Source organism: Phalacrocorax aristotelis, chromosome 11, assembly GCF_949628215.1.
Source record: "Phalacrocorax aristotelis chromosome 11, bGulAri2.1, whole genome shotgun sequence".
NCBI classification, from domain to species: domain Eukaryota; kingdom Metazoa; phylum Chordata; class Aves; order Suliformes; family Phalacrocoracidae; genus Phalacrocorax; species Phalacrocorax aristotelis.
In genome coordinates, this window is record NC_134286.1 from 10,143,380 (window position 1) to 10,165,116 (window position 21,737).

A 21,737-nucleotide genomic window follows, 5' to 3' on the forward strand; every position below is an offset into this window, starting at 1 on the left:
TTTTTAAATTATTTTTTTTAAGCACAGAACACGTAGAGCCAGCTCTACTTATAAAGTGACACATTAGTTTAACTCCTGGTTCAAGCTGCTCCTAACTTTTGATCTAGCTTAGTAAATTTTGACCAGGTTCCGAAAGGTGACAGCACCTCAGCTTAGCAAAACTTCATTCTCACTAAGTTTTCAGTCTCATCATGCTCTTCGCCAAGTCCATTTTAGCAGTTTGAGCCAAATTAAATAGAGGAAAACTATAATGTAATAAGCTAAGAGTATGATTACTGGAAGTACTGGTTAACTGGAAAGCATGTCTTTGTAGATGCTTTGCGCAAGAGTCATCAAAATAATTGCAGTACTTTGGCAAAAGCAAAGCGAGGAGCAGAGAGTATTACTAGAATACACTGGCTGTTTTACAGCTCTGCGGTGACAGCAGCAATCTTCTTTCCCCACTAAGTTATTACCTTCAGAAGACCACTTGGCAATTACCAGAGTACAGCTGTACAAAGGATACTTTAGAGATAAACAACACAAGGTTTACAAGCAAAGAGAAAGGATTTCATTAACTGAACTAACATAGCTGGAAAACAGAGAGCCAAAAAAACCCCCAAAAGTCATCAGCAAGCTTTCAGGCTCTCACATGCTACAAACCTGAGGCAGAGTTTCCGGACCTGAAAGAAAGTTCATATCTCTCCTGTGCCTCCCACCCAAACCCATATTGCTTTGCTGTGGTGATAGTGGGGATTTAGTTACAAACTGATCTCAAGTCTCCTACTTTCACCATGATTCAACACAGCTAGCAGGCAGCTCATCCAAATAGATTTTAATCTGGTTTTGCTATTTGGATTTTAAGTATTATCTAGAAGCCACATTTCTACATCTGGCAAAACAATCAAGGGGGGTTGCTCCCATAAAACATTTTTTGCAAATATCGAGTAAAACTGAAGCATTTGAGAATCATCTTGATGAACCTTGAATAAGATCAGATAAGGCAGATCTGCTCCTCCCAGCTCCACCATGCCCATTCCTCGACCTGAAAATCTCAGCTGCTGCCTGACCATGTAGTGGGGTGAGAATGGAGGGAGGTTTCTGCACAGCCCTGACCATACCTGGACTTCCACTCACCTACCTCCCCCTCTTGCTTAGGTGAGGGGAAAAAAAACCCAGAAGTTTTTGGTTTTTTTTTTTAAACAACAACAAAAAAAAATCAACATTTCCTTTCCAGGGGAAGTTCTGAATATTTGAAGTTCCAACTCAGAACTAAGTTTATTGAATACTTTCCAGTGAATGGAAATACCCAAGCTGTGAACAGTTCTACCTAATAATCATTGAAACACCATGGCTTACAATTTGGTGTGTTCATCTATTGAATCCTTTAAAGCTATCCAACTATGTCATGGCATTCCTTAATTGAAATAAATTCAAATTCACACACAAAAAAAGAAATATTTATTTTTTCTAGCATGCCAAATACAGAAACTCAAATTATTTAACATAATGTATTAAAATATGAAAAGGCCACTTACAGGTAGTAATTAAAATCATTATTGGCACAAAAACTGTAAACCAAAAATATTTTTAACTCCACAGTTTACTCCTTAATTTTGCATGATCTGCTCACTGAACTGAAGGGAACAAAGTATGCTTTCTCTGAATCTTTCAAAGAAGCCATTGTTAACACGTTTAGTTGGCACTTGAACACACTTGGGTCTAAGCAACTAGGTAATGGCTTCCATCAGTTTAGCAACCTGGCATTTTCGATGACTTCAGCAGCTAACAGACATAAAGTGTTAGAGCTACATTTGGTAAGGCTACAGCAACCTCAGTCAAATTCCAGTCAAAGAGTTTATTAACTCTTTACAGTATTATGAAAAAAAACAAGCCGATGTAAGAAAATAGCATGGCACTGAGTACACGTGGGGTGAGAGCACAAGTCTTGTGCACAGCTCCATCTCAGTTTCATTTCACCAGCCAAAGAAGTCACAGTTGTACCATTCCTCACTGATTGTGTGGGCTGAGTTCGCTTCTGCAAGGGAAGAGGGCAAAGCAACACTCAGTTTTTCTTCTCTGGGTTCTGCATGCCTCAAACATGTTTCTCATTAAACCACTGCCATCTCTTCTATCTCAGTTTATCCCTCAACCCAAGAATGAAATGCCATGCAATTGTACTGAAAAACATTCAAACATATTTATTTATTCTTTAAACAAACTTACAGATCAAGTAACTGCAACGAAGAACAAATGATAGCAAAACTTTGAAAATTTCAAGCTAAAAAACCCCTAACCATAAACAAGACATGAAAGATGAAAATATACTCAGACACTTACTTTACATGCCAACACACAGGCTTGAGAAATTCCTCCATTAGGAAGTGTGTCAATTACTATTATTTGTGAAACAAAGAATTACCCAGGCATTTCTGTATAGTGATCTAAACCACCCTCTCCATTTCAGTGCTCCTTTTGGCCTCGTGCCTTCCATCTGTTTTTTGCACTCCTTTGGCTTTATGAGTTTGGGGGGGGAAGGTTTGTTTTGTTTGGGTTTTGTTTTCTTTTTTTTTTTTTTTTTTCAAGCAAATAAGCTTTGGCTTTATCATAAACACCAAAACAAAAGTTGAAAGAATTTAGGATAAAGTACCGAGGATCATCTTCCTAGATTGCTATACTGAAAGCCACAAAGCTTTATATTATACTCTTATGCTTACTCACCTTGAAATCATACACTTCTGTTTGTCTAGTGGTCTACAATGAGCAACGTTCTAGATGAGGTAGATTTGAGAAATATTTATATCACTATAATGATAGGAACGTTGCAGGGGAGAGGGAGTCAAGTTGGCACAGGAATTTAACTACCCTTTACTCCATGCTATTCCTTTACCTCTGGAACATCAAATAGTGCTGCTAGCTGGCTTTGTATAACCTGAGTTTCGTCTTCTCTCACTGAAATCCCTGAGGCTTTATTCTTGCTTTGTCTCACTAACCAATTTTTAGAATGTCTTCTTTTTGTTTAGCCTGATTGAAAGCAAAAGATTTAAGCTAATATGGGGTCTGATAGTTCTACATTTCTCCTCCCCTTTCTACCACCAGTAACAAGAAGTAGATAGGAGATGTGGAGGAAACTATGTTTGAGAGGCTCACTGGGGACTGCGGAAAGAATTGGATTTATTAAGAGAAGGGGGGTATATATAAGAGGGTAAAGGATGTAAATTTGTAGCCAAAAAGCAAGCTCCGTTAGTTCTGCTTATTGTAGAACAATATAGTCTATGAATATAGCATTTCAGTTATTTGAATTGAGTTTGAGGACATGGCTGAACTTTAAAAGGTTAGTGACTACAGAGTTTGCAAACTTCTCAGATCTCTTCCCAGTCTGCTAAGACTGTCTGTTTCAACGACTAACGTGTCTGCACTTAGCTGGGAAGAGCAAGAAAATCCTGAACACTACCCACAACCAGCTTGCCTGGATCCCCTTCTCCCCACCACTTTGCTTTCTGCCTCCAGCACAGTCCAGGTACACTGCTGTTAACACCCTTGCAGCACAGGGAAGAAACTAATGCTCAGAACTCAGAGCAGAGCAATGTCACAGCTGTACCAGAAAACGGCTGTTTAGCTTTGCTGGGTAAGGCAACCTCAAAACAGAACCATCAGAAAACAAACAAATCAATTCATGACTTAGAAAAAAAAAAGTAAGCTGCTGCAGTAAAATATAGAAAAAAGTTTTGCATTTTTTTAAAGTCAAATCAGCACTTTGTTTTAAATTGCCAAGCTCCTAGAGGGGAGGCTAAAATCACAGCCTCATGGGTATAGGAAGAATAAAGCTTATCCCTTAGAAAGCAGGTCAAGGTTGTCACCCCCTCTTCCCCCAAATCCATCAGGTCAGCAGTAAGGATGGGTCCTGAAGGCTTTCAATTAATTCAGTTTCAGTGGTTTAGCACCTGCAAATCAATTTGACCACAGCTCCTTAGACTCATGCATCCATCCTGGTAATTTTGCTGGACACTCAGGATGACTTAGCTTCCAAAAATCAGGTGTTTTCAGGCCAATACAGCCAAAGTAGAATCACAGTCTCATGAGATTCAATACAGTTATCTGCCACTGCACAACACAAGTAAAAAATTCTATTTATCATTTTAAACAAAGTATAATTAACCCAAGAAGTCCATGAAGGGAAGGCATCTGAGGACAGGCACTTGAAAGGATAAAAAAACCTAAGTCTTATCTATGAATAGTCTCAATACCAGCTGGAAAGCAGAGAGGCTTTTCATACACATTTTTAAAGAAAAACAATCCTCTTTTATGGGGTTTGACCAGGCCAAGGCTGATGCACATCAACCAGAAGCACAAGAAGGTCAGTCCATAAATGCCCTCTGGAAAGTGCCCTGCCCTGGAGGACACAAAACAGGCATCCACAAACGGTCCATGCTCTGGCAGCCTACCTGGCAGCAGTTCCACGTAGTAGCACTAATGAGCCATCTACTGTAAACAAGCCTCATCTCACCTGCTGCAAAATTGAGCCAAATACTTCAGAGAAGTCACAGTGCTTGCTCCAAACACTCATTTACAGTCTAATGTGAGGCACAAACACAAGTGCAAATGACAAATAATGGGGCAGAGCTGGCTGGAGCCAGAACAAAAGATGCTGCAATGCAGTCAGATGAAAGTTATGTACACACTCATCTTGAATGATCCAAGATGAGTATCTCCAGCAGAGATGGAGGAATGGCCACTGTTAGTGATGGATCTTCTGAGCATCAGAGAAGTAAGGCTCAGAAAGGACTCAGTAAGGTAAAAGTTGGTGAATGTCTTGCAGGCCTCTTCACATCTACATTGTCACCTAAGGTACAGGAGCAGGAATGAAAGTTTCCTCATCTTTCACTGGTAAAGCACAGTTTATCGGTTTTCTTTTTCAGAAATAGCACACGCCGGAGCTTCTGTTAAAATTAAAGAATGAATTTCTTCTTCCTTAAGTAACCTGTCATAAGCATTCACAGAATCATCCTTTGCGCAGCTCTGAAAGAGAAGAACAACATGTTTAACTGTGCTTCTTCATGGTGAGCATTGGTTTTTTAGCCCCATAAGACAGACCTGGTTCACAACATACAGCCTATATTGTGGCAAAAAATCCAAGGCGCTTGGGCAACAAGTTGTGCTTATTAGGGTCATGGCTTAGGCCTGGTTCACAGGAGAGTTGTCCTCTCCGGAGGCAAGGAAGAACTGAAGGTTGGCCCCCATCTTAAGGGTGCTTCCAACTACAGCTAACAGGTGAAGCTCAGGCAGGAGGATGGAGAAGAGAGGATATAGGTTTAGTAGAGGTCTCACTGAGAGCCTGAACACATAGAGAAGATCAAGATCAAGAGATCAAGCTAATACTCAGAGGCAAGAACATAGTGATAGTTGGGGCAGCAACAAAGCACTTCAAAGCACAACAAAATGTAACAGCTACCATAATTATGATCCTCAAGGCCAAAAGTCCCTTCTTAGTGCCATAATGAGAAATATATGCTGAAATATTTATCTAAAAGGTAGTCAACTAGGAGGCCAGATCCATGCTTTCCACATAGTTCTGGTTTATTATTAGGTGAACTCAGAACATCTCTGTGGAAAAAAGGAATACTGGATTTTGTACTGACTCCATTTGCAATTGGGAGGCCACAAAAGGAGACTTTTAAAAAGTAAGTCAGCTATGCCTGCAACTCCCATGCAGCTGAGAACACCCAATGCACATGCAGAACCAGACACCCAGATAGTCGTTATCCTCTACAAAAGTTTCACAAGTGGCATCAATTTTGAGATGCCACAGTGAGTCAGGAGGTCCCTTCCGTGCAAGGACTGTGTTCAGAGAACAACATACATTGCCTCATGTCCAGGTCTGAAGTAGGGCATGTCAGCGTACTCCCCTTAAGATTTTTATAAAGGGATACTGAGTTAGATTTGTTTAGAAGTAAGAGTTTCCATAATCAGTATTATGTTTATTATTTCTGAAATAAGGCCCCACAGCAAATCCTTCATCAACCAGAGCTTGAAGCAGCAATAGTTTTGTTCTTTTGCCAATAAGAGGCTAAATGTCCTGATTTAATTCATAGCTAACTGACTGTGATAAATGTGAAAGTGCTAAAAATATAAGTTTCTGGAAATCAAATATGAATAGCTTTATTCAGCATCATAAATATGAGCAACTAGTAGAGAAAGACCTGAATGTTCAGGAGAAGCAGTGTAAAGGAGTTGCAAATAACCGAAACCCCCCCCAAAACCAAAACACACCCCAAACCCCCAAAAAACCCCCAACAAACAGGGGAAAAAAAAACCAAAACCAACACCCGCGCCCCCCCCCCCCCCCCCAACCAGAAAATCCCCGTCTAAAAAACCCAACCCCCAAACCAACCCAAAAACACATTTAAGGGACTATGAGTCTGTGAAATAACAGAATATCACAATTCTGCTAATGTATCTAGAAAAGTATATGAAATTAGAGGGGGGGGAAGTCCCTCTCAGCTTTGGGTAATTATTTCTGAACAACTCTTACTATTGTAAATACTTAATCTGCATACAATATACTTACTTATATACAGTTGGTTTTAAGATAGACATAGGTATTAGGGTGAAGAAAATTGGAAGCCTACAGATTCCACTTCAAAAGATTAGTTGGCCTAACAGCTTCTTACTAACCTGGGAATCCTCATTCTGCTCTCCAAACATGCGCTTAAGAATTTCTCTAGGGTCCGGAATTGGTGGAAGGATTAATATCTTCAGCCTTCAGAAAATTAAAAAGAAAAGCTTTAGATGACAGATATATTAATCTAAAAGTCATAATTTCAATATCATACTTGGGTACAGTCAAGAAAATCTGTGGAGTCAGCTTTGGCATCACTGGCCAGCTTTTATTCTCTGCAACTGTAGCCCAATTTTTACTCCCCAAACCAAAAGGAAACGCGACTGCTCACACAGACAGATTCTAAATAACTTTCACTGTTGACAAAGACAGCAGCAAAAGTATACTTTTTTAAAAGTCTGGTTAAATATATTATATAAGCTTAGTTTTGAGTTTGGACTTCATTGTTTAAAGAGAGGGGATGCAACAGCTGTGCAGTAAGAATCTAATGGTGAGCATACATAAACAAAGTTAGCCAAGGGCAGCCTGAGCACGTATATGGTCTATAAACCTAATGCTAATGACTGCCACGCAACGGTGCCGCCATTTTTGTCATGCAATGAATGTTATGGATAAAACAGCTGCTACTGAAACATGCCACATCACGGACAGTTACCTGGAAGAGAGATCAATTGTAACTCAAGTCAAAGACCAGTCAGAATTACTGGACTGTAAATAATGGGAAATCATAATTTACCTTTTTAGGTAAACTAGTAGAATTATTGTAGATACTGCTACTATTAATGGAATGGTGATTATTAAAACAAAATAGAACGTAGAGTCCGTCTTCTCACCTGGAAAACAAAAACTGTAGAAACTCAGGGATGTTTTGGGAGGCTTTTTAGGAATAATGACAACAAGTTAATTAATTCACAGATGGAAGGTTTTTTAAATATACTAGCACTTTTGTAGGCAAGGACTCGTTTTTCAAAGAATGATACTATAGTACGGACATACTCGGCAAGAAGATTAAAACCAGGAGACTCAGGGCTGAAAAACTGAGAGCACTGGAAAGGGGTTATCACACAGCTACACAGGTGGCAACCCATCGACACGTACAGCAGTACAGGCAGTAACCGATGGCACTGCTGAAAGACTCGAACTCTCCTGCGCCCTCTTTTCACCTAAAATTGAACAGACACAGGCAGATGATCTTCGACGCCCATTTACTTAGCAGGCAAAAGGTATTAGACTAGAAGCCTTACAGATGAAGAATCAAGTGCAACAGATTGCAGGAACAGTAGCTCTCACCAATACTCTTTTCTTCGCTCCAGTCGCTACAGAGCTCGCTGCTGTAACAGTCAGGCTTTGGTTTTGCTCTCACTTTGAAGATGTACTTGCTATTAGGATCAATGCTAGGAATTGACGTATAATTTTTTTCAACCTAAGGTGAAAAGAACAGGTAATTTGCCTTGTTCAATTACCAATGTATTCTTAGCCATTTACAAGCCTATTTTCATTGTGCAATAATGTATTCTGAATGTTCTGATGGAAGATCTTTTTGTGAGTACTGAACTTCATAAAAAAGGACATAGTAGCATTTAACCAGCACAGACTGCCTAAATAGAGATTCCAAAGCTAAGATTTACTTATGCACTGCTACACTTATCACCCAGCATTTGGCATTTATGATTAAACTAAGACTCAGTGTCTGGAACAGTGCCTTTTTTTTTTTTGAGAAACATCTGTGATTTATGCAGCCTTCCCCTCTCTGTCAGGGCAGCAATGCTGATCCAGCTTTGACCATGCAGAAGTCCTCTGCAATGCCTCTACAGAGGCACGCAAACACACTGGCTGGGATCAAACATCACTTACTTTTGATCCAAAATGCCAGTTCCCCAAGGAATTTCGATATTATTTGAGCTTGCTAAATTTGGGGTAGGACAAATAACTAAGTAAGCTCCACAGGAGAAGACTGCCACCTTACTTTTAAATTTATCATGTTGTTTACCATTCTGATCAAGCAGTACAGCCAGTTTGGCTATGCAGATACAGGCATGAGTATATCCAGACACCAAAGTCAATACTTTTTATACGTACATTAAAATCAGTGTGTCTAAGAGCACACACCTTTTTCTTCCCCCCCATCCTCAGTCTTTTTATCCCCTTGCTTTTCTGTATAACATTCTGCATTCTTGTGTGCCCACACAATTAATTTTACTGTACGGTAACCAAGACATGCCATTCAAAGACAAGGCAGTCATCTGACCGAGTGCAGACCAACAACAGGAAAACCCAACAGCAGCAGAGCAAAGTCCCGTATCACTAAGAAGCAAACAGGTACGTGCACTGCAGTGTATTTCCTGATAGGCGTTGTTTATTTAGTGTATACTTCTTTATCAGACTTACTGCTTTGCCATAGCAAGTGATGGCAAGGATTCAGAAGACTTGTATGAATTGCGCTGTAGAGATATTACTACCAGAAACCTACTGTACGGGAGAAAAATCTTACGTCCACACAACACTCCCAGCTAGTGCACCAGACCTGCGCACATGCAGCATATATAATTTTTCATTTTTAAACAGCAAATAGTTGATGTACTGTGTATATCAACACAAATTATAAAAGGCACATAGAAAAAAAAAATCAGTTAACTGTAAGTAATGAAAAATTACTTGAATTGTCTGAGTGTTGTGCAAATCACCATTGTGATATTCAACTTCATAAAATAAACACTTTTCTGGAAAGGTGTCTGGTCCACTCCATTCTACACGTATTTCACCATTAGTCTTTGACAGTGTAACTCGTCTTGGTGTAGCAGGTTTTACTGAAATGCAAAATGGAAGAATTAGTTAAAAAGTATATTTCACTGCTTACAAAAGTTGTTCAAGTCCTGTACTGCATAATATTACACTTATACCAGTTTAGGAACAGAACGAGGAAAAAGTTAACACCAAAAAGCCAAGCAAGAATAAAAACAACTGAAGAATAAGAGTAAAAATGAGTGAAAAGTGACCCTTCTACCCCCAAAGAAACAAACCCTGTCTATATAATTTCCAAATCAAAGATCAATAGAAGGGAGCACAATAATCTTGTTGTCTCACCCACAGCTTAGAGGTGCAAGCTTCTCAAACACAATGATAGACTAGCAAACTTATTTTTTAAAATAATTTTTTATAATGTGGTGTTAAACTTACCAAGGGTGGTAGGATTTTTACTTGTACACAGAGGCCTAATTTCTTCAGAACCATCTCTAATCAAAATACTTATAGGTGGGTAAGTACTGGTGCCTTTTGGGAAGCTAAGATTGAAAGTGCATCTGAAAGTTCTTCCGTGCACAGAATAGTTGCTGCACTTCTCACTGTTTTTCAAACCATCAAACCTATAGGAATAAAAATGTTTTTTAAAACTTCAGAAGAGTAGGACAGCAAGAGGCAGGCTTGTTCTTAAACCTGTTACCAATTCTAACAACTGATCTTGCATTAAATCTGTGCTACAGCACATACAAAAGTAAAGCTAAGCAAAGTAAGAAGCTTCTCATTTAGTTCAAGCTTTAGCAAGAATATTGTTTTTGTAGAGTGTCAAGTAGAAAGAGAGGCAGCTTCGCTTTACATCCAAGCACCAGATATAACAGCTGCTTTCAGCTTTGGTTCACATTTTCTACATGGGAAAACAACGTCAAGGAAAAAAATATTTGGAAAGTAAACTAATTTGGGTCACTTCCCATCAACAGAATTTCACTTCTGTAACAGAATGAGCTGATTAATCTTTAGCTATGCCACGGGCATCGCAGCTCTTGCCTGAGACTGCCAGGTTTCACCTATTGCCTGCACCTGCTTTTCAAAATGTCAGTACCTACTTCCAGTAACAGATAAGCTATGACAACCTTCTTCCTTGCTTCGCTTTGCGCCGCAAGTCCCAGTGAAAATATGCCAGCAGCTCTTCCTCCCAAGAAAACTGATTATGTATTTAAAAGTGATACAGAGCTTCATTCCATCAAGCTGCGCCAGGGGAAGTTTAGGTTGGATATTAGGAAAAACTTCTTCACCAAAAGGGTTGTCAACTATTGGAACAGGCTGCCCTGGGAGGTGGTGGAGTCACCATCCCTGGAGGTATTTAAAAGAAGGGTAGATGTGGTGTGTGAGGATATGGTTTAGTGGTGGACTTGCCAGTGATAGGTTAGCAGTTGGACTCGATGATCTTAAGGGTCTTTTCCAACCTTTTCCAATAATTCTATGATTCAGGAGCACAATAGGAGTGACATTCTCCTACTTCACATCACAATATATTGGAGCTTGGCAAGCCAAAAACTGTCTGCCCTGTTTTCAGGACAGACCCCTTCTTTATCCACTCTTCTCACCTCTCCACCCTGATCTGATGAAGATGGGAGGCATTCAGAGCAGACGGCACCAACCTGCCCTCCTAAGCCTCTGTTTCAGCAAGTGTTCCTGTGCACTGACTAGACATGTTTGTTCTAAGCTAATGTCACATTCACGTCCACTTTGGATGAAAAGATACGGTTTTTAGAGGAAAGTATCAGTGAAGAATATGAAATGGAGCTAAGCAATAATTTTTCACACCATTGTTCAGTTATTTCTGAGGAAAAAAAACCCAAATTAAGACGAAAAACCTCAGACACACAACCAAAACCTCACCTGCATTATGGAAAATGTATCTTTCAGTCCATAAATCAAGTGTTTCTTTAGCTTTCAACTTTAAAACTAGAAAGAAGTATTTTTCTTTCTAAGCAGCATGAATCAAAACACTTGTCACTGCAGCTACATCTTTCATTAAAAAGAAAGAGGGAGTTGAAGATGTAGAGCTCTAATTAGAGCATTATTCCAGTAAGTATCCATTTACCCAGAAATTCAGGTCTTCAACATCTCATTGGTACTGTTCTTGTAATAAAGAAAAAATTTCTTTGAGTAGCAGTTTAGAAAACAGTCCTCCCCACATTTAACTAAAGTAGCAAGTTTTCTGCCGCTTGCTGTCAAAATGCCTTGAATCGAACGGTTAGCCTGCAGGACTGCCACTGGACAGGAAGAGGAAAAAGTCTGTTTACTTAGTTCAGATAAGAGAGAAAGCTCATTTAAAACTACAACAAGGGGCTTTCAGAAAGAAAACTTCAATATTTCTACAGAAGTTAATGCAATCTGGCATTTCACAAGCCCCATCAACATGCAGAAGTATGCACAGATTAGCATGCGCAGATCTTGCTGCCAAGTTTTTGCTCACTCCACCATTCTGCTCCTTTGGAACAAGAGTCTATTTATGGCAGACAGCTGGCAAGCGTGGATGATGATAAAAAGATGTTCTCCATAACCTTCAAGGTGAATTGGTTATTTATGACATAGAAGATACAAACAAAACTACTGCTAAGTGTTATTAACATTTTCATACCATTTTCCAGTCATTTAAGAGCTGACACATACAGTAGTGCTGACTTAAACGGCCCGTGTTTGTTGGGCTGCAAAGAACGCAATTAATATATTGGTCTAGTTCAGTTCATAATTCTTCCCTCTTTGAATCCACATTTAGAAAAAATTAGAAAGCAACAGTTATTTTAAAATGGGCTCAGAAGCAGCCAGTGGTTCACGTAATATTTACATCAGCTTGCCGAAAACACTCAGCAACAGCAACCTCTTGACCCTTCACCAGTGAAGTTTTCTGTTGGACAAGACCCAGCAATAACTTGTACACAATGCCCTGGGATCTTCTGAAGCAGCAGGAAGCAGACAGGTAAATCGTGTAATGTAAAACTGAAGATTAGGACTAAAGCACATTAGAGTTGGGAATAAAAAGGTCATACGAACCAGTAAAACAACGTGTAATTGGTAACACTGCTTGCATTCTCCCCAGCATACCACGTACAAGCCATGTACTCCAAGTTGTGCCAAATACAGCTCAGGTCAACAGCAGCAGTACCTGGAATACCTGCAAGCCAAGTTGGAAAGGCCTTTTAAGATTTATTTCGCTAGCGAAGTCTTCTCCCCAGCTTCCAGAAGGAAAACATCCCTTTTTATGTAACTGGAGCTGCCTGGAAGGCAAAGATGGGTTACCTCTCAGCCGGCACCGCCTGCCTCAGCATAGCCAGCGATGAACCTCAGTTGTTTATTGCTTGCAATAGCTGACATCTCAGCAGGGTGACTTCTAAATGCAAGCTAATACCAGGGAATCTCAGTTTTCACCATGTCTGAGGTACTACTTAGAGTTATCTAATGCTAAGGACAAGGTGTTGAGTCAGGAAAATATTTTTTTCTGTTCAACTACAGATACTTTAAAAAGGAGCTATATTTATAGGCAGTTATAGGGAAAGCACTTAGCTTTGTTATAGTTATTACAGCCATCAATGTTAAAAATAGGCAGCATTTAATTACAGTATCTTCTCCAGCTACAATATTAGTTTCTCAGTATTCTGAATATGGAAATACCTGCAGATCTTAAATATGGAAAAATGCAACCCTGGGGTAAGTTTACTTTTAATTAAGACCCATAAACCTCTAGACATTCAACTTCAACATATTGAAAACCCAAATTTCAGAACATAAATACAAACGAGTACATAGCAATTGTGAATAGAGACATCAAAGTATCTCTGAGGGAAAGCAATTATGGAATAAAGTATTTCATATTTAATCTTGCATTTTTGTATAGTACAAGTTACTTATACTGTATTATCATATCGCTGCACATTAGATATCTTTTCCTTTTAACAATTTGCAATGTCTCCAGGAACTAAAAAAAAAAGTTAAGTTTATCAACACTCCAGACTTCTACTGATAGCAAACCTCAAACTACCCTCTACTCCCAAGCTTGCGTTCTCCTCAGAGTAGCAACTGTCTACGAGTATATGAAAATGAAACTGGTTTTCCTATTCCAAGAAGTATTTAAAAATATTTTATCTGCAAGCAGACTTTTAAAAGCCCCAACCTGTTTAGTATGCATTGTCCTAATGGTCTGCTTCCCTGATTTTCCAGAATACCTTTTGACAGACATGCAGACAAGCCTAATAAGGCCTCAGCCTCTCCTGTCCACACCTGGTTTTTATCCACATGGAGTCATGCTCCTGGGTTAGACAGGCTTTTCCTACTCAAGGCAAAAGGCTCTATTTCCTTGCTATACCTCCTAACTTTCAGCATCCAGCAGAATACATTATTGCTTAAAGTCTGCTTCCTAACAATTCTGCTATGGACCCCTTATGTCAAGAGTGTCAAGAAACAAAAAATATTTTTTTTCTATTCATTTTGCTATGCACAACTTCATGGATCTCAGTCACCTCTTTTGAAAAAAGAGAACCCTATTAAAGTTGTTTATTCATTAAGCTGTTAAAATTTGCTAGATTCATCCCTCTAACATTTACAAATGTAGGGTTATTTTAGGGACTTATGCTTGTACAGCAAGATACAAAATAAACTGACTTAGATGTTAGTCATGAAGTCAGCAGGCTTAATACAACCTAAGTTATCTCTTATCCCACAATCACAGCACGGCAGGGACAAGAGGAATAACAGGAATCATACCACTGCCTTGGAAGGGCATTTAAATTTTACAAGCTTGACCATGAGGTTTTAAACATCAGAAGGCTCCAGCTGTGTTTAAATGTAGTATAATTGTTCTGTCTGAGCTCTATCAACCGAACTAGCCCTTGTGTCGGGTATCTCCCTATTTCTCTATGATATATTTCTACAGTATTTTGTTAAAACGGGACAGAAAACAAGGCCATGTCTCCTCAGGCCATGACGGGCACGTCTGCCTCAGGTCTGGCTGCTGCACGTGTTACCTTTTGGCAGAAGAGTGGTCTCCACCCATTCGCTGTAACTGCTGGTGGCATTGTACTCGCATTCACTTCTCACTCCGAAACTCATTTCCCTATTCAGGAACGTATCAGTCACACGGAAGCGACTCTTACTCCATTCCTGGGTTTAGATGGGGTCAGAAAGAGAACCAGAACATTTGGTGTACCGTATCAGACACAGGGGAAATACTATTAACAGAAGAATACATTACAGCCCCTCAGAAAGGCTGCAACTCAAAGCCAAATGAAATAAGCGTCTGACAACACAGGAGGCCTCAGCATCACTTAGCTTTTCTTTTTGCTCATCAGGCACATTCGGAACTCACTGAAGGAAAATGACTACTCCAGTGACCTGTAGACATGAGCAATGGCCATACAGAGATCAAGAAACGACTATAACATGGGGGAAAATGATCCTACAGTAAGCCTCCATGGATAATGCAAAACAAGCATGTTTATAACACAGCTAACAAACAGGAGTTTACAGATCTAATCTTCATCTTTCTGTGTGTGTGCGAAGAACAGAAAGAACATCTGAAGATGTCCCCAAAAAGCAGTGAGAACAGTTGGTGTGGATACATCAGGCCCAAGCAGTCCATGAGCTTCCATTTTCAGAAGAGAGTACCTGTTTGTGTGAAAAAAAGGCTCACCCTTTTCTTGTACGCTTTCTTGAGCGTCTTTTACTGGGCTAGGGGGATGTCTTTTACTTAACTGGAAACAGGACATGAAAAAAAGCCAAATCTTTGTTATGAGCAAAGAATGGTGTAACCGCTGGTGCATTAAAAAAAATAATAATACATTGACACTATTGAAAGGGCAGGGAAATCAAACAGTGATGAACAGAGTAGGTTCTACCAGCTGCAATGCAAAAAGATGCAGAAAGGTGGTATGCAGTCTGGTTCACCCTGTCATGTGAAACCGCTGTCCCACTGCTCTTTTACAGCTACTGACCCCAACACATTAGGCCCTTCCACGAACTCATTCAGCTGGTTAACCAAGCAGACTTTCAACTCATTAATTTGTTAATGAACGCATCAGAAGAGGTAAACATGTTTCTGCTGAGTTAGCAAGTTCATCAACTGGCTTATCTAAAGGTCCAATGAAGATCATTAGAGAAAGAGGAGTCAAAAATGAAATATCACCCTTTTAGCAATGTTACGCCATTAAATCAGCTCAGCTGATTGCGAAACCACAGTCTTACTTCAATTTCAGGATATCCTGGAGTTGTCAGAAAAGCACAGTAGTAACCATCAAAAGGCATTGTAAACATCAGGCCATAAAAAGGTAATAGGGCTCAACAATGAAGGACAGTTTCAAGAGGCATCGTATCAGTTTTAACCGTATCCAAAATAGCAGTCACTGCTATTTTGGCCAACGCCACAGCCTTCAAATTCTGACGGTTTGGAATTCTGGACTGACAGCATATTACCTTACAGGCAATAAATTGTAAAAATATTAGTCCTACAGCCCCTTCAGTAACGCTGCAATGCTGCTCTCAGTCCTGACCAAACAGTTGTTAATCCACACCAAGGATGACATCTGGGCTGCAAACCATCTACCACAGACATAATAGCCCAAAATAAAAGCCCAAAATAAAGAAGTTTTGCAGTTTCTGTTCCAGGGAACATGTGTTCCATGTCGTCTTCATAACATAACCCTCATGAATAACTATAAGCGCAGAGACAGGGCAAATGTGGGAATACGTTAATACTTGGCATTACCTCCAAAAGTCTCTGCTGCCAAATCACAGCTACACCAAGGATAACGTGCATGCCTCTTTCTTTCTTAAATTGAGCTCAAAGTGAAGGAGATTAGCCTTTGCAAATTCCCATTTAAATCTCAAGGATGTAGACTGCCCTGTATATGTTTTGTTTTTTCGAGAAAGCTGCATAAGCAAAGCCTGAAATAAGTCTTTTCACATTATTGTTATGGTACTTCTGTGTTATCGGTAGCAGCTCAATTACCAGAGAGGGACAGACAGATTTTTCTGATCTGAGGATCCCACATGCTGGTAAGACTCATTTTTGAGCTTTTCATCCCATAACAAGCATTAAAGGCTACATTAAAACTGTATTTCTATATATTTATATATACATTTTATATATATATATGTGCACTTACACACACACAATTTTATCACATCAAGACATTTACCAGAGCATAGCAGAGTGCACTTACTCTTTTGTCCTGAGCGACGTTATCAATCTTGATGTCACTGGAATACTTCAAGTCGCAGCCACTGCTGACATTCTCGGGGGGGTTCCACGTCCAGTTCAGGGTGCAGATTTGGATAAATGAGTAGTGCAGGTTGGATGGAGGTGGAGGAGTTTTTTCTCCTAAAGGAAAGAAGTTACCAGTGTAACAATCCTCTTGGTCCACATTTTACCATTAGTAATACTGACAGGTTTTTAACTCTCCAACAGGAAAGAATACAAATGACTTCTCAATTTCACCAGCTCGTATTTGCTATCAGATAAGCTACTCCCACTAAATTGTTTCTACTATTCCTGTTGGCTCAGTCCGTCAATCGTTTAAATGATTTTAAGAAATGTGCACACAAAAATTTTGAAAAGCAGTTTTTACGAAACTGCAGCATGCAGCAGTGTAGTGGCTGTGATAATGAAAGTAATGCTTGTGGAGGGAACATGAGCCTCATTTCTCAGGTCTTTTCTGCTGTAAGTTCACATCATGCATGCTGAATCTTCAGTAAAATAGCATATACGTTTTGTGGAGCAATTAACACTTCATTCTACCCAAAAATATCCATCAATGCAGTTTTAGAGAGAAAACTTCAAGGCAACAAGCAATTACATCTTGCAGGCAACAGCTGTATGTTACAACCACAATTGAGCCCAATCCAAGCAAAACCGAAAATGTTAAAAAACAACGAAGAAACCACAATGCTTTTTCAATTACTCACCTATTAAACTTTTAATGCTATGCTCTGGCACAGTGAGCAAAACCAATGTGGGATAAATAGTAATTTACTGCTGACGCACTTGAGCGGTATATTTTTTTCACCTCCCCAAAAGCAAGAAAGACAAAGAGGAAGAGCCATGACTCAGAGACAGTTGCTGGGATAAATCCATTTGTGCATTGACCCTTCCTTACCCTTGTGCACTGATTCACAGACTACTCAATATCCAGTCACACAGCTTGAAGGTTGTATTAGAAAACAAAGAAGGGAAATATCACAGAAAAAATAAAACTGTAAGAAAAAAAAGTATGTGTCAGACTCCAACTCTAGGGAAAAAGTGACCAACTGGTAATTCCCTAAGAAAATGAAAGTGAATTTTGGTTTTGGTTTTTTTTTTAAGGGATAGTCTAATGTGTATTATTAGGAGATGTTAAATAAGAGGCCAAATGAGACTGCTTCTCAAGGGTATCTACAGGTATCAACACTGAGGCACCACCACCTATTTGTCTGTGGAAAGAAAGTACCCTTGTTACGCAGTAGTCACAAACACCTCAAACTGGTATCAACTCCGGCTGCAGGTCTTGCTCATCCCAGGAAACTTGCTCGTCCCAGAAAACCAGGCTTAAACCCCTCCAACATTTGGGGGAAAGGAAATAATAATTCCACCAATATCAGTTTTCCCAGTCAGGTCACAGTGCAGCCCCATTTCCTTCTGCCAGTGCAAGGAAGAGGGGAGATGGAAAGGCAAAACAGCTTCTTTCAGCAGGAAATCTGCTCAAAGCGTCCACGACACCATTATCTTACACTTCCTGAGAGCCTGAGCTGCCAAAGCTTTAAGGAAATTCATCCAACTCCTGGAGCTTTCTCACACCTTTGCATAGTTACAGGACAGGCAGTGGTAGAGGTCAGACATCACCATCTGTGTGTCTGCATGTAGATCTCCTCAGAGAAATCTGAGCCTAGCCAGAACATCTTTGCCTATTACCTGTTCCACTAACAAGAACCTATGACAGGCTTTAGAACAGCACTGGGGGCTGAAGTTGACAAATACCGAGTCCTTTAGATCACGTTAAAAAAATTACACATATATATTTATTCAACAAGACTACACAGCTGCAAGTATTCTGTCTTTTCATGATCACACTTTGTTACCTACAAAACCCACAAACCATTTAAAAAAATAGTGACACCCGATTGCCATTCTGAATGTCTACATGTTTCCTTTTAGGTTTGATTAGAAGTAATTGTGCTTAAGCTTGCAGATTTCTAACCTCACAAAGAACTGCAAATATTTGAGGTTTAGAAATAAATTAATAAATCCTATTAGCATAAAAAGCTTACATCTAGTAGGCTTTAGAGTAGTCTATAAAATTCTGAAGCTTGTGCTTTAATGTTATATTCAGCTGGAGAATTACTTTTACTCATAGGCTTGGCCAGTCTCATATTTTTGTTGTATAAAATACAGTCTAATAATTGTGTTATTAAAATCTCATTGCTCCAGCAATTAGCAGGACAACTCGAAGACCAACTATGAAAGACATTATCTCACTCTTAAAAAACAAAACGACAGCGATGCTTCTAGGAAAATAAAGTGCAGCAGGAACTAACAGAGATTAGCTGAGGCAATCCTGCATAAAACCCATTTTATTTCCAAAAGCGATACTGTGGAAACATCAACAAATACTTTGCATCAGGCATCGTAAAGTGTTTGTTAAGTGTATTTTGTCCTGCTGTATTTTCTTAAGGTTAGTTATAAAATGAATCGTAGCCAGTTGAAAAATAATTCTCTCGCGTTTGCAACTGTATTTTTGCATCACGTTAGCAAAGACTGAACTAAGACGCCTTCGAGCCCCGTTCCTGCTGAATCCCCCTCCGACACACGCGCACCTTTCCTGCGACTAAACGCTCCCGCTTCCAAAAGCGGGGAAACGAAAAGTAACGGCGAAGGCAGCGGCCAAAGGGCACCGCAGGGGAAGCGGCCGGCGCTCGGCGCTCCCGCACCGGCCCCGCAGCGCCCGCGGCTGCCTCCGCGCACCGAGCCGAGGGCGGGGGGCTTCTACCTCGGTTTTAACGCAGAGACGGTCTCGGGAACCGAAAAGAGACCTTTAAAGACTTCTGCTGACACTGTCAAACACTGCCTTCCAGCGAGAGAAAAGCAAATTTTTAACCACCGCCGTCCCTCCGCCCGGCAAGGGGCAGGGACGCTGCCGGCACCGCTCTCGCACGCAGCCGACGCGCTCCGGCCCTCTTCTACCAAAAAATGAAAGCATTTGGCTCAAACAGGCGGACGCACCCGGCCGGAGCCCGCGGCCGAGCGGGCAGCGCCGCTCCCCCGGCCGCCCGCGCCACGCACGGGAAGGTCCCCGCGGCGGCTCCCCCGGGTGTCGCGGCCCCGGCCGGCAGCCACGGCGCGGCGGCCAGCGCCCGGAGCGGAGCGGGGCCAGCCCGGCCCGGGGCTCGCAGCCCGCCGCCGTCCCGCTCCCCTTCCCGCTCCTACCTGCCGCCGTCCCCGCGGCGACCACCCAGCAGACGGCGAGGAGAAGCCGGTACCGCAGCAAGGCTCCGGGAGGCTCCATGGCCCCGGGCGGCTGCGGGGCCCCGGGCGGCTGCGGGGCTCCGGGAGGCTCCATGGCCCCGGGCGGCTGCGGGGCCCCGGGCGGCTGCGGAGCTCCGGGCGGCTGCGGGGCCCCGGGCGGCTGCGGAGCTCCGGGCGGCTGCGGGGCCCCGGGCGGCTGCGGGGCCCCGGGCGGCTGCGGGGCCCCGGGCGGCTGCGGGGCTCCGGGCGGCTGCGGGGCTCCGGCGTCCCGGCTGCCCGAGCGCGGCCCCTCGCTCCCACTTCCCGTCGCGGGGGCCGGGCCAGACGAGAAGTGCCGCGCCGCGGCCCGCCCAGGTAACCCGAGCCGAGCGGGGAGCGGCGGCGGTCCGGCCCCCGCACCTGGGCAGCACCGCCCCCGCCCCGCCCCGGGGCTGGGCCCCCGGCTCCCGGCGCCGCGGCCCCCCGCCCCAGGGCTGCCCGGAGTTGGGGAGGGGCAGGGGCAGGCCCCGCGGGGCAGGGCCGGCACCCCCCCCGCTGCCACGGGAGCCTCCCGCGACATCCCCCGTCCCCACGCTGCCCCCGCTCTCCTCCCTCTGTTGCCACCCCTTGTCTCACCGCCTCCTGCCTTCCTCCCGCTCCCCGCTGGCCATCGCTGCTTCCCGCACCCCCACCGCTGTTCTTTCCCCCGAAGCCCCCCGCGCCTCCCGGGGCGCTCCCCGAGCCCCCCCCCCGCTCGGCCCTGCCGCACCCCCCTCAGCCCCAGCGCTGCCCGCAGGCCCTCCGCAGCCGCCGCGCCACGCACGGCGCACGCCCCGCGCTCCCCCGCGGCCCCCACCAGCAGCACCGGCGAGCTCCGCTCGCACTGCACCTCGGCACGGCCACAAACTCTGAAAGAGCTTGTTCTGGGAGTCAAAGACGTTTTCTTTTAGAAGCAGATCTGCGCTCTGTTCCCACTACTTCTGAAACGTGCCCGGGACATTCCTGTCCTCCCACCAGGAAAGCAACTATGTTAGCACATCCGCGACTAGTTCTCCTGGTGTTAAACGTAGTTATTCAATCCCCCTGGCAGAACTCCTCTTTTCAAAATCTCTTCTGCAAATTCAGATCACTTCTACGGTTCCCATCTGTACTACAAACGCACATTGTTCTTCTTCTGATCTGCTGCTACACATTCTTCCTTCTACAAACTTCCCCAAACGCCCTCTGCTTCGGCCCCTTCCAAACATGATATGGTCACTTGCAGTTTTGCTCTCACTTTTACGGGTGTGACACGGCACGTAGTTTTTCACAAATCCTCACAGAAGCAACACGCAAGTGGTATTTTGATGTATTTCCGGATAAGAAAAGGTTTGGGATAAGGCTTTTTCTTCTGAGCTCGATTTTTGTGGTAGCTAACAAGCTTGCTTCTGGTTGCCACCCAAATACAGGTATTCTAAAAATAGTACAGATCCAGCAGAGAGGAGACTTTGGCTAAGTTTCAAGACAAACTAAAATTCATTAGTGAAAATTACTTATTCGTAAGCCAACAGAAGGCTTCAATATTTACGCAGCTCTTCAAGGTGTTTTGCAAGACTTCATCTGCTTTTTAAGACACTCCTTTTAGAAAAAGGGAAGTGGATCTTTTTATGATAGGGTGGGGAATATCCTGTGTTAATGACGTTTTGTTTTTTTTCTTTTCTGCTTGTTTGTTTTTATACTCCTGGGAAAAGAAGAGGATTTAGCAGATTTCCTAGTTGCTGTTAGAAAGTGCCCAAGGGCCTGCAGTTGGAATCAAATAAAAATTGTGGCTTAAAGTTTCGGGACATGGAACATTTAAGCTGCGCGACTGCGATCAGGCAGCGCGACTACCTATGGCACGGACTATGCCTGCTAGTGCTGACCTTTGTAGAGTCAAGCCGATCCAAGATACAG

The 21,737-nt window shown here is 42.4% G+C and overlaps 1 protein-coding gene across 1 annotated transcript; it reads right to left on the bottom strand.

The window, feature by feature from the left end:
- Positions 1-2,165: 2,165 nt before the first annotated feature.
- Positions 2,166-20,004, bottom strand: IL13RA1 (interleukin 13 receptor subunit alpha 1). The gene is made up of 10 exons (XM_075106830.1): positions 19,788-20,004; positions 16,552-16,709; positions 14,359-14,494; positions 12,392-12,512; positions 9,776-9,960; positions 9,254-9,405; positions 7,889-8,021; positions 7,335-7,431; positions 6,655-6,739; positions 2,166-4,998 (listed from the first exon to the last, which is right to left on the bottom strand). Exons 1-10 carry the CDS (start codon positions 19,918-19,920, stop codon positions 4,879-4,881), a joined length of 1,320 nt encoding a protein of 439 aa, XP_074962931.1. The 5' UTR covers positions 19,921-20,004; the 3' UTR covers positions 2,166-4,878.
- Between the last annotated feature and the right edge of the window lie 1,733 nt (positions 20,005-21,737).